We start from the raw sequence: 13,345 nt of genomic DNA, 5'->3' as shown, positions 1-13,345 counted from the left end.
ATGGTCTTAGTTACAAGTGCACATGTATAGAAACACTGATACTGTACACTTCATTACAATACAGTTCACTAAGTTCTAAAGGCCTCTTCTTTCTTTCATGAAGGTCTTATTTTTTTGGTGGTGCACTTAAGTTTAAGAAAGAAAGCACTACAGAATACAATTCATAATTCTGCAAATTATTAGTCTTACTTTTTTATTAATTTACTTCTTTTACTTTCCATACTTGAGTACATTCATGAAAATACCACTTTTGACACTTAAGTACAGTTTATTTCAGATACTTTAAGACTTTTACTCGAGTAGAATTATAATGGTTGGCTTTAACTTTTACTTGAGTCATTTTCTAAAAAAATACCTGTACTTTTACTCAAGTATGGCTTTTAGGTAGTTTATACACTGGGAAGTAGAGGTGCTTCTTGGTGATGGAGCTGGTGTTGAGTGACCAGGTGAAGTTCTCTGCCAGATGAACACCAAGGAATTTGGTGCTCTTGACGATCTCCACAGAGGATCTGTCAATTAACAGCGGAGAATGGTCACTCTGCTCTCCTGAAGTCAACAACCATCTCTTTAGTCTTGTCGACATTCAGAGATAGGTTGTTGGCTCTACACCATGCTGTTAGCCGCTGCACCTCCTCACTGTAAGCGGACTTGTCGTTCTTGCTGATGAGACCCACCACGGTTGTGTCATCGGCGAACTTGATGTGGTTGGATGAAAAAATCCTGCACTAAAAACGTCTTGATTAGGAGACGAGTATTAATGTTTTTGAACTCCCGGGATAAATCACTGAATGTGTTGCTGTGTCATTTAGAGCAGAGGTGGACAGTAACAGAGTACATTTACTTGAGTACTGTACTTAAGTAAACTGAGTATCCGTACTTTACTTGAGTATTATTTTTTTCTGGAAATGTGTTGCTTTAATTTCACTACATTTAAAAGATAAATATTGTACTTTTTACTCCACTACATTTCTGTCAAGGTCATTGAGTAGAAAGTAGTTACATTAATCAGAGGATGATTTTTTTTCACTTTTGTAGCGTTATGTGTCGTGAGGTTCAGTTGTTTTCTGTCATTTTTTGAACACTGATCAATAGGTGGCAAAATTGATGGACAGATGGAGTGCGTGCATCCATGGCTATACTTATGTGGCAGTACTAAATAGGGTCTGGGCTTAGATAACCCAACAACTTTTCTCCCTACACTTACATTTGAACCATGACTCAAGATAACTGACTACGTCAGCCCGGGGGCCTATTACCGGGGACTCACTCTCCACTTAAGTTCACCAGACACACAGGTTTAGTTACGGCCGAGTCAGGTATCAGACTAGAGTTGACCACACAAGTTTTATTATAAATAGCAAAAAAAAGCAATACACAAAACAACCAGACAATCACCAGTTTTACCTCTCCAGAATTGGATTCTGGCCTCCCTAAACCAGAAGACACCAAACTCATGGTTACCCCAACACCACAGCACATACAGAACACCAGTGTGAGCACTGCAGAAGTCAGATACACCACCACCAACACGCAGAAAGGGCACACACTCTGGCTATCGCTGGCTGCCCCAACTCTGAAGGGAAAAATAGCACATTGCAGGTTTCAATCACACACACACCATACATTCTCAAACAAAAAGAAAACAAGATTTACAATCATCAGCACGACATACAGTATCATGAAGAAAAATAAAGATAAAGAAAAATAAAGAAACCAGAAACAATAGCAAACAGAGAAATATTAATAATAATAAAAAAGAAACCCAGAATAAATTAAGCAGATGCATTTATCAGTAAAAAAAAAAATAAACCAAATCCAGAACAGCACTGTTTAAGGAAAATGCAAAAGAAAAAGAGCAAAAAGAAAATAATGAAAGAGAAAAACGAAACAGAAATCAAATGACAACATGAAATGGTGACGTCATGTGTGTGAGCTGAACACACCTACACACGCCACTTCCGGCTACAATTTAACGTCATACCTTCAGCCGTTCAACTTGGAGGATTATAAAACAGCAAACAACAATATTGGTCTGCCCAGTTCTCCAATATTGCGAGCTAGGGCGGAAGATAAGAATTACATCGAACCCAAGGCGCAGATCCAGCGGCAACTCTCCTAAATACTGCCGCACTGATGGCCTGGTCCAGTAGGTCAACCACACCGGTTACGTTGATAAGATAAATCTTTTTGTCCAGCATCCTAATAGGTCACACAAGCGAATGTGGAAGCATCTCACTCCGATGGTCATATGAAAATGAAAGCCCAAAGCCTGCTGCACCGTTGCTTAGCCAACCATTAGCTGGGTAGCTACAAAACATACCGGCAAGTTAAAAGATTGCTAATTAAAGGACTTAAACAACCCTTTAGTAAGAATAATAACATACCTGATAACCTTCAGTTTAACTTACACGAGGATTCCCTCTAACGATGACCAATACAAGCATCCAGTTCCGTCTTGAGTAACGCGGCATATCAACCAGTTCACCATGCGGATGTAACAACTCTTACCTCACAGGCATTCACACGGAACTCCGGAAATGAGGCAATACTAGGTAGGGGTTCTTCCCAATGATGTCACTACTGCACATTTTATACCCTCGGAACTAAAGCCCAATCAAGTCCCAGTGACAATAAAGTGACAATACTGCTACACTTCGACACTATGTTCCAGTTTTTAGAAAAGAGTAAAGATTCTATTCGTTTTAAATGTTTGCTTTGTTTACCGAAAACAAACCACATCCAGCCTACAAAAACTCTCCTTTCAACCTGCGGAAGCATATTGAGGTGGTCATGAAGTATGTACAGTGAGGGAAAAAATGATTTGATCCCCTGCTGATTTTGTACATTTGCTCACTGACAAAGAAATGATCAGTCTGTAATTTTAATGGTAGGTGTATTTGAACAGTGAGAGGCAGAATAACAACAAAAAAATCCAGAAAAACACATTTCAGAAAAGTTCTACATTGATTTGCATTTTAATGAGTGAAATAAGTATTTATTTGAAATAAGTTTGAAATAAGTATTTGATTTGAGCCCACCATGCCAGACTCTGCACTGCATGGACTGGTAGGCCTTGTATATTAGTAAAGAGACTGAAAAAAGTATGGATGGTCATTAAAACATTGCTAAAACAACAAAACTGATGGTGGCCTAAGACTTTTGGACAGTACCATATATATATATATAATGCATTGACATTGACTTTTTACTTCTGATACTTAAGTACTTTTAAAAACAAGTACTTCTGTACTTTTACTTAAGTAAAAATCTGTCTTTACAACTTTTACTTGTAATGGAGTGATGTTTGACTAGTAGTATCTGTACTTTCACTCAAGTACGGAAGTTGTGTACTTTGTCCACCTCTGAGTTAGAGTGAATGATGGTGACAGTTCAGAAGTGATTTTTGCAAGCATGGATAGCCTCCGATGTTTTGAATGCGGTGACATTAGTCACAAGAGGTTTCCGTGTCCGCACAAAAAAAAAAAAGTACAGAAACTGAGTTGAAAGTGATCAGCTGGAGAAAGATCCAGCGATTAAGAAGAGTGACCAGGAGCCGGAGCAGGAGACAGTAGGACCGGTCAAATACCTTGTTGTGGAGATGGGTGAGAAGAAAGGCCTTGAGGTGAGAAGAAGCGATGTAGAAAATGTTAATGAAAATGAACAACCTAGTGGTATTGTTATAATTATGACTGTTGTGGATAATGAGAAGCCTGGCTGTAGTTGTGGAAGCAGGGTTGAGTGTGTAATCCTGGATAACACTGATGTTGATGATGCGAATTCTGATGGTGAATTCTTTCCTAACATGATGTAGTACCAGGACGACTACTTTTAGTCAGAGTTGAAATTTATGGTTTTATTCTTCTTGTTGTTAATATCTATGCATCCACTAGTGGGCCAGAGAGAAGCTATTTAACCCTTCAGATTACCCTGGGGGACCATTTTTTATAAAGTGTATTTTTGTTCATTTTTATTGTACAATCCTTATATTTTCACATATTTCACATTTTTACTTTGCCATTACCTACAGTATACTATGCATGTATGACATTGCAATTTGATGGTAAACTTAACTAACAGGTGTAAAAAATTATAGTAATTTCATAAAAAGTCATTACAATGGAAAGTTTGTGTTTTGTTAGCATTAGTCAAGTTTTATATCTTATGAATCAAAATCTGACCTCCATAGAAATATTTATACCTTTTTTTTTTAAATCAGTAGAACAAAATAAAATACAGATGAAAATGTATTTTCCATTCAGCTTTAGGTGAAAATGTAACTATTTTATTTTAGCTTCTGCTTCTTAATCTTAAACATGTTATACTATCATGCATAAAACATTGTAAAACAAAATAAATTCTATTTACAAATAGACATAACTTGTAATGTTAATAAATTTATGAATGATGTTAATAAATTAACAAATGATTTTAGCTGAAAAAAATTATCATTAAGGAAACTTGTTAACATGTGACAGGTGTAACATAGGTGAGGCATTTTTGAAACTTTCCTATTCCTATAATTTTATTTTTTAATTTTTTTCCACTGAAAATCATTTTCCTATATTGTTGCTGAAAGCATACAGGTACGATATTACTTTTATACTTCATCCAGTTCTATCTGCAAGAACCCAGATTTCGCATCCAGGACTGAGAAGACTTTAGCGTCCGGGATTGCAGAGACTACTTCTTTAATGGTGCACATCATGTAGTGCTCCCTCTTTATGGCCTTATTTAAATCACTTAGATCGATGCAAATTCTTATCTCACCATTTCAAACAGCTGTTACCTTGAACACACCCACTCAGTTGGTTGGTTGACCTTAGTGATCCCATATTTACCATCTCTTGCTTCTCAATTATTTTCTTTCTGATCTTTCCGAACTGGATGAACTATGCCTTTTGCATTTGGGTCAATTTTGATTTTGTATTTGCCTGGCAAAGTTCCTTAGTATGTGCTAAATCTAGCCCTTCTGGCACATGCTGTGTTTTCATTGCATCACTGGAGCATTTTGCTTAGTTTTTCCTTTGTTGCAATGCATCGAGCCGAATGACTAAGCCTAGTGCTTCAGCCGTTTCGTCACTCAGCACGTTTTCTTGTTAGATATCCACAATCTCAAAATCTGCTATTACACTAGCACTCTTGTATTTAATCCTAAGATCAACTGCTGCTACTGGTTTAATGTTAGACTCAATGTGATCATAACCAGTGTTGGGGAGTAACTAGTTAAATGTAATGGCGTTACGTAACTTAATTACAAAATAAATGTAACAGTAACTCGTTACAGTTACTTAGAAAAATATGTAATTAAAATTACAGTTGCTTATGAAAATGTTAAAGATTACAAATAGAGTTACATCTGAATATTTTCTTTAAAAAAACTAGTGTATGTTGAATAAATATTAATTTGTTGTTAGAGTTTGTTAAAGCGGTGCTATTCTGATGATTCTGATTGGTTCTCTGGTTTGAATTTGCTTGCCAGCTGTTAAAATGCTTTTGACATCAAAGGCTTCAATGTTGAACCTGAGGAAGCATCTGCAGGTATGTAACCTAGCCTTTCTTTATTTTATAATATATTTAAAATGTAAAATTTTTGTCATTATTGTGAGTGTACAGAAATAAAAACAGACCCTTTAATTTGGAATGATATATTACTCGTTTCTGTATAATAAAAAGTGACCAGTGGTCAGTTGATTTTCTGTAGCTGCTCTGTGGAAAAAATCCACTAAAACGTGCCTGCACATTCATCGAGCCCATAGAGTACTCAAGACCTGTATTCAAAACATTCAGAACAAATTAGCTAGTCTGCTAGCCATGGGCATCACTAGGCCATTTTAAAGCCCCCCTAAAATGAGTCTCTGATTAGTTTTACGAAGCACTTCATCACTACTGAGGTCAAGGCTACTGGGTAGTAATCGTTGAGGCAGGCGGGTTGGGGTTTCTTGGGGACAGGAACAATGGTGGACTGTTTGAAGCATGTCGGGATTATAGATTGTTCCAGGGAAAGGCTGAATATTTCAGTGAACACAGGTGCAAGCTGGTCGGCACAGGCCTTCAGGACCTGACCCGTGATGCCATCTGGTCCTGCTGCTTTACTGGTGTTCACTTTCCTGAATGCCTTTCTCTCATTGTGCTCCAAGATGATGAACGTGTTTTCCTTTCCGGCGTTCTCCGTGTGCATGCTGCTTATCGCGCTTTTAGCGCTGCTAATGCCATTAGTGCTGGAAGCTGCAGCCTCGAAGAGAGCGTAAAAGGTGTTTAGATGTGTCACCCATGTCACATTTTAGTAATGCTGTTGTTCTTGCCTGTTGTTTTTTGTAATGGTAACATACTTTGGCTGTAATGGCCATCTTTGTTTTTCACACTTCAGCAAGGACAAACAATGCTGTTGATTGTGCACTTCATGTAATTTTGTGGAAGTTCATTATGTTCATTATGGTGGTATTTAAAATGAATAATATTTTATGCTTATAGACAATAGAATATTTATTATGACTTATTCATATTTTGGACTTGACTGGTCAGTGATGAGCTGCTAAATTTACACTTCCTGTCTCACCACTTCCTGTGAGGGTGTGAATGAGGTAAGGTAATAAAGCTGCAGTGTGATTTTTAACGTGTGTTCATTATGATGAGACACGGTACAGCAGTTGGTCAGTGTGTGTTTAGCTCTAATTCTCTCTTTGGATTAATGTGTTGGTTTGGATCCTCAGTAAGAATGCAGGTGTGTTTTCTTCTCCTCCTTATACAGCTTCATGTCACTGAAGGTGAGTCTGCTGATCTCTCTCTCTCTCTCTCTCTCTCTCTCTCTCTCCCTCTCTCTCCTGTTTTTGAATATGTTTATGTTTAATTCCTATGGCAGGAAATATTGTATGTAAGAATTTATCTTTTAAAGCATGAAATCATGCACTAATCTTACTTAACATATACTACTCACAAAAAGTTAAGGATATTCGGCTTTTGGGTGAAATTTCAGGATGCACCTAAAATGCACTATAACCTTTACAGGTGAAATTAATTTGACCTTCTCTACACTTTTGAATGCACATGTCCAACTGTTCAGTGTTTCAGTACTTTTTGCATAACTTGCTGTTCTCTAACAAGGTGCTTAACGGCAAAATTCACAACTGGTGTTTGATCCATGAATCGACCAATACATTTTCTGGTTCAATTAGAATTGGTATTTAAACAGTCCTCTTCATCATGCTGTTCACATTTTGACATCATGAGACCAAGACCACACCTAACAATTGGTCAACAGTACCTCGCCATTGTGAGGTTTCAAACAGGATGTTCTCAGAGGGAAGTGGCCACTGAGCTTAGAGTGTCACAGAGTGTCATCAGCAGGTTGCGACAGAGATACAGAGAGACTGGAAGAGTCACAGAAAGGCATAGAAGTGGACGTCCTTTGGCCACATCCCACGTTGATGACCGCTTCATTGTGAACAGTGCCCTGTGGAACCGGATGATGAATGCCACTCAACTCCAGTCACATTTAAGGGAGGTGAGAGGCACCCAAGTGTCACGTCAGACCATTCGAAACCGTTTACATCAGCATGGTCTGCGTGCTAGACGACCTGTAAGGGTACCTGACCACACCACCAGGCATAGGCGTCGGGCCAGGGAGCATTTACGCTGGACGAGGGACCAGTGGGCCTCAGTGCTGTTCTCTGATGAAATGATGGCCGCCAACGATGTTGGAGAGTGCTATGCATCAGCCACTGTTGTGGTGGTGTTACAGTCTGGGCAGGTGTGTCTACTCAATACAGAACTGCCCTACATCTTGTGAATGGTACAGTGACAAACCAATACTACCTGAATAACATCATTAATCCAGTCATTGTGTCCCTGCATTAACAACACAGGCCTAATTTCATCTTCATGGACGACAATGCTCCAGCTCATCGAGGTTGCATCATTAGGGAACGGCTGCTGGAGGCTGGGGTACCTCAAATGGAGTGGCCTGCACTTTCTCCAGATCTGAATCCCATAGAAAACCTATGGGACTGTTGTTGGCTTTTGTTTCAATAAATTGTTTGAGATGGGAAAATCACCATTGCATGCTTCTACTTAAATGCCCTACTTTCATGATATAATATCACTGTAGCGTGAACGTTTTCCATTTTCCATAGATTTCACCCAAAAGCCAAATATCCTTAACTTTTTGTGAGTAGTATATATAGAATGTGTGGTATATTATTCAATTTTAAAATATATCCTTTATAGTTATAAAAGCCATTTTGTTGTTTGTTTGTTTGTGTTTTAATTCTAATATTCATATCATGAATATTAGACTTGCAAGTCTGTTTCTAGATAGATTTTTTTTAAAGGCCCCATGAACTTTTGAGTAAGACATTTAAAAAAAAAGAGCACATTCATTCATCCATGATACAAGGTGCTGTTTTTACTTATGCTTCTATAAATAGTCAGTTTTTCACCTGCCTCACTTTTTACTTTGTCTGCAAGTTAAAATAACAAATAAAAAAACACACACACACAAAAAAAAACAAAGCTTGTCATTTTACTGAAAAGTGTGAACTCTTCTCACCTGTGGACTTTCCTGACTTCATATTAAATGTCTTTATGAGTGTCTTTACTCATTGTGGTGTTTAGTAAAAGCAGAGTGTTTGGGATTTGTGTGTTTTTCTGCAGCATCACACTTTTTGTATTTCACTCTTCTGCCTTGTCAGTGGCATACTGCTAAATTTGCACCTCCTGTTAATGTATGAATGGTGTAAAGTGCTAAATCTGTAGTGTGTGTGATCAGTAGAGTGTGTTATTTAACTGGGTTTGGGTCCTCAGTAAGAATTGTCATGGCACTGAAGGTGAGTAGTACATGTCTGAGTGGATAATGCTAATAGAAAATAGATATTTTAATAAATATATGGTGTTGTGTATGACTGTACCATGTGTTGAAATAAATGAAAGAGGAAGTAACAACTGAAAAATGTAGTGGAAGCTATTACTTCACTACGTGTGTGTGTGGGTGTGGGTGTGTGTGCATGTGTGGGTGTGTGTGTATGAGAGCATTAAAGAGTGAATGTAAGACTGTATTTCCACACACAGTGTCTCTGCTTATGGACATTTATTACTAAAAATGCTGGTGTGTTTTTATCTTCTCCTTCTCCTCCACATCACTGAAGTCTCTCTCTCTCTCTCTCTCTCTCTCTCTCTCTCTCTCTCTTTAATGATCTAAATAATATAATATAATATAATATAATATAATATAATATAATATAATATAATATAATATAATATAATATAATATAATATAATATATGTAAGACTTTACCATTTAAAGGCATTAAATCTTACCATCATGTAGTAGTCTTAGTTATGATGTGGACATGTATAGTGTACAGGAAAAATATGAAATCATGTGGTTGAAAGAATTAATATTATTATTTTTCTTTTTCTATTTTCTTTTTTTAAAACGAGGTAATTACTGACCTGTGGCTTTACAGCATTTCAAGGATTGCAGTGCCAATAATCAGGAGCATTGTTTTACAGTAAAATACAAAAAAAAAAGAGCATTGGTTTACAGAAGAAATCCCAGAAAAGTCAGTGCACAGTGGAATTTTTAAGGCTTTAGGTAGGAGTGTGCATGATAAAAATTCTCTTTGTGTAACTTTTTTAAATTAGTGAATTGTTTTTCTTCCTTTTGTTTTAGCAACTATTTTAGACAAACACAAGCCTTTGGTTACGTAAATCCCTGAAATTCATTTTAAAGTGTGAGTTGATTCTCTGGTAAATGTTGCTGAATCAGAGTAAGCTAGAAGAAGGAAGTGATGAGTCAATGGATAAAAAAAGTGATTTCATATCCTGGCCAAATTTTGGATAAAAGCACAAAGCACATGTAATGGATTTGATCACAGTACTTTATTGTAGAATAAATAAATACTGCACCTGCAGATACGTGGACTTGAAACTGTATTTGTATTCATATAATTCTGTAGGGTTGTTGCAGATGATGAACTGCTCATTAACAGATCATTAACTGGTGTGTTCATACAGGCTGCACCCTGAAAGGAAATAGAGAGACAGAAGAGATCACTGCATACACAGGAGGCTCAGTACTGCTGCCCTGCTCCTGCACTGACCTCCACAGAAAACCTGAGACATTCACATGGGAGAAAAACACAAATGGATATGACTGGGTACAGATATCTCCTGAGAGTGATCAGTACAAAGAGAGATTTCAGCTGGTTAATGATCACTCTTCAGGAAATCTCTCTCTTCTCATATCACACCTGACTGAAGAGGATGGAGGAGATTACAGGTGTAATGTTAAAGGGGCTGAATACAGATACATCAGACTCACTGTTAAAGGTAAATGAATCATTTTTATTCACAATGCTACTTCAGTGATAATCTCATGACAGATGAATCTGATGTTGTAACAGCAATGCAATATGTTGATGTTTGTTCATTCTCCAGGTTGCACACTGAATCAACAGACAGTGGATGTGACTGGAAACGTGGGACAGTCTGTCCTTCTGCCCTGCTCCTGCTCTGAACTACAAGCCAAACCACACACTTTCACATGGAGCTTTTTAAAAGGTTCTTACCCTGAAATCTTCCCAAAGGACCAGACAAATTGCTACACAGACAGAGTTCAGCTCTTTAATGATCATCCTCCAGGAAATCTCTCTCTACTCATATCACACCTGACTGTAGAGGATGGAGGATGGTACAGGTGTGAGATCAACAATGAAATCAATACAGACATCCTACTTACAGTGAAAGGTAAAGCAACCTTCTGTATGTAAACCATATGTAAAGTTGACTAGAGTATTTATTTATTAAAATGAATTATATTTAATAAATATGTCAAATTCTACTTCCTAATAAAAGGATGTGGAGTACATTTATCAAAGCTTGTTAACAAAATCTTGTTAAATGTAAATATTAGGTGTACATTTTTTTTTGTTACGTTCTACTCCTCGTCTGTGTTTGTGTTTATGATTACAGATTATCAGAGTTTGTGTTCTGACTCACTTTCACTTCTCTCTATGATTCCTGGATTGTCTTTAATAAAGAACACACTGAGTTTCCACACTTGTGTCCTGCCTTCACTCACCACACATCACACTCTTTATTTATATCTCATTAAATCTTATTTCTCTCCTTGCAGGTGCACCAACAAGACCTTCATCATCCACACCAGTGATCACAACAACTTCACCTCCTTCCAGTCCAAGTACCACACACCACTGATACACACTGGAATGAAAAGTCTTTTTTTTAGTGTTAGTACGTTAGTACATCAGCTCACAGCAAGAACCCACACTAACTTTATCTGCTCTTTCACTTCCTGTAGATGTCACAACAAAAGGTACAAAACCAACCCCAGTGCACAATGATGAATCAACTGCACACCCTGAAACACCTGGTAATCCTGTTCTGCTAACAGCTGGACAGCAGGACAATAACTTACTAATCAAACTATTCTGTGTAAATAAACTCTATAGACTCTCCACAGTTATGCAAGAAATGAAACATCTACAAACCCCTTATCAATCAAACTCTTCTCTTTTTTCCACTTTCCCTCACTATTTACTTTAAAGTGTACAAAGTTCATTGTGACATGTAAACAATTTTAAGCTCACATTCTGATTGATTTTGGTGATGTCTCTCCAGATCCTCTTCCATACATCCCTGTTGCCATGGTGACTGTGATCTTTCTGCACATTATCGTGGCTGTGGTTTATTGCACTACCAGAAAGAAAGGTACAAAAACTTTCCAGTTTTTGGCAGAAATTTATTATTCCCTTTCCCACCATTTTAGATACATGAACTGAGCTTTTCTTGTTTACTTTACTCTCCAGGTCCTGGTACAGTTCAATACAGCAGAGGGGATGGAGATGTACCAGTGAGTTTGCAGTAAAGAAGACCTCAATTTGCTGATCCATCAAAAAATTAATCAAGATATTTGTTCAGAAATAGTCTTGCTTAAGCAGTTCTTTAAATACTATAGCTTAATTTGGTATTCACAATTTGATCTCTCGAACCCTTTTATACTTTCAGCTTTGCATTTTATGATTAATATTATTTTAGCTAAATCACAGAATATATGTGGTTACATTTTAATGTGTATTATTTATAGGTTTATATCTGATGCTTACATGGTGTTGAAGAATGATTTATATTCACAACACTTACATAATTAAAAGCTAGGCACATTCTATTTGTTTCCTTACAAAATATTGTTTATTTTAATAAGATTGGATTGTAAATACTATCCTAAATGAAGTGTTGTGCCAGTGGTAAACACTCCTTCTTTTAAATTAAACAAAATTTTAAGTGAAACACATTTATGTATTTTTGCATTATTATGCACCAAATTCAAGAGAACCAATACCTCTTTCTCCCATGGATGGTTGTATACAACTTTCGTACCACTGAGCAACTTCATCAGTGGAATCTTCTTCTTCTTCAAACTGAAGGCTGGTCTTGCTTTCCTATGGGTCCTTCAGTTTCTTTTTACTGTCCCATAAACATGCTGATAGATGAACTGATGACTCAAAATCGCATGGCATCCTGTAATGGACTGACCTCCACCTCAAATGTACAGAGATGCAAGATGGATGGTGAAAGAGTGTATAATGTATGTGGAGAGTGTTGTTGTTGTGGTTGTCTCACAGTTGTATAGCTATCCACTATAGAGGAGCCTGGTCAGTCACCAGAGTGAAGTGATGACCTGACAGGATATTAACAGAGTTCTTTGATGGTCCATTTTATGGTGATGAGCTCTCTCTCAACAACAGCATGCTTCCAAAACCAGGTTCTCATCTTTGTCAAAATCCTTCATCAACAAGGTGCAATTAGTCCTGTTTCAGAAGCATCTGTGTGGACTGTGAAGGGTAGATCACTGTTTGAATGTTGCATAACAGGAGAGCTGGTGAGTGCCTGCTTGAGCAACCTCATCTGTCCATTGCACATAGTCTGGATGGCCTTTTTTGGTACAATCTGAGATGTGGGATGCTAGTGAGATGAAATTAAAGACAAACCTTCTGTGATATCCTGTCAACTTCAAAAAAGGTACCTGCTTCTTTGAGGTGGGCTGGGTACCCTTTCGCTGTCTCTGTCTAATTCTCATGAGGTGTTTTGGTCTCATGGTGGACATATGAGTGGACATCGAGTGGACATATCACAGGGTGGAATTTTAGTTTGTATCTATTTCTCTTAGCTTTCCCAATGACCTCCACAAGCTATAAAATTTAGCCGAAATAAAAGAGATCTCAGTCAACAGATGAGAAGAAGCGAGTTTCTTTATTCAGCCATGCAGTCAGTAACATGCATTTCTGAAGAGAGCAGCTGGTCTCCCCCCAAAACCCCGAAAAAGTCC

At 37.5% G+C, this 13,345-nt stretch overlaps 1 protein-coding gene across 1 annotated transcript; it reads left to right on the top strand.

The window, feature by feature from the left end:
* Positions 1-10,409: 10,409 nt before the first annotated feature.
* Positions 10,410-12,268, top strand: LOC131353863 (cell adhesion molecule DSCAM-like). The gene is made up of 5 exons (XM_058390938.1): positions 10,410-10,743; positions 11,132-11,197; positions 11,318-11,389; positions 11,638-11,727; positions 11,826-12,268. Exons 1-5 carry the CDS (start codon positions 10,410-10,412, stop codon positions 11,882-11,884), a joined length of 621 nt encoding a protein of 206 aa, XP_058246921.1. The 3' UTR covers positions 11,885-12,268.
* The last annotated feature ends 1,077 nt before the right edge of the window (positions 12,269-13,345 follow it).

The sequence above is a fragment of the Hemibagrus wyckioides genome, linkage group LG06, assembly GCF_019097595.1.
Source record: "Hemibagrus wyckioides isolate EC202008001 linkage group LG06, SWU_Hwy_1.0, whole genome shotgun sequence".
Classification (NCBI taxonomy): Eukaryota; Metazoa; Chordata; class Actinopteri; order Siluriformes; family Bagridae; genus Hemibagrus; species Hemibagrus wyckioides.
This window is presented reverse-complemented; position numbering and strand designations above follow the sequence as displayed.

What these genes read in the sequence shown, in the direction of transcription:
- LOC131353863 (XM_058390938.1), top strand. Translation starts at nt 10,410, where the DNA reads ATGTTGATGTTTGTTCATTCTCCAGGTTGCACACTGAATCAACAGACA. An exon ending in CATCCTACTTACAGTGAAAG is followed by an intron (nt 10,744 to 11,131) that starts GTAAAGCAACCT and finishes CTCTCCTTGCAG; the next exon opens with GTGCACCAACAAGACCTTCA. An exon ending in TGCACACCCTGAAACACCTG is followed by an intron (nt 11,390 to 11,637) that starts GTAATCCTGTTC and finishes ATGTCTCTCCAG; the next exon opens with ATCCTCTTCCATACATCCCT.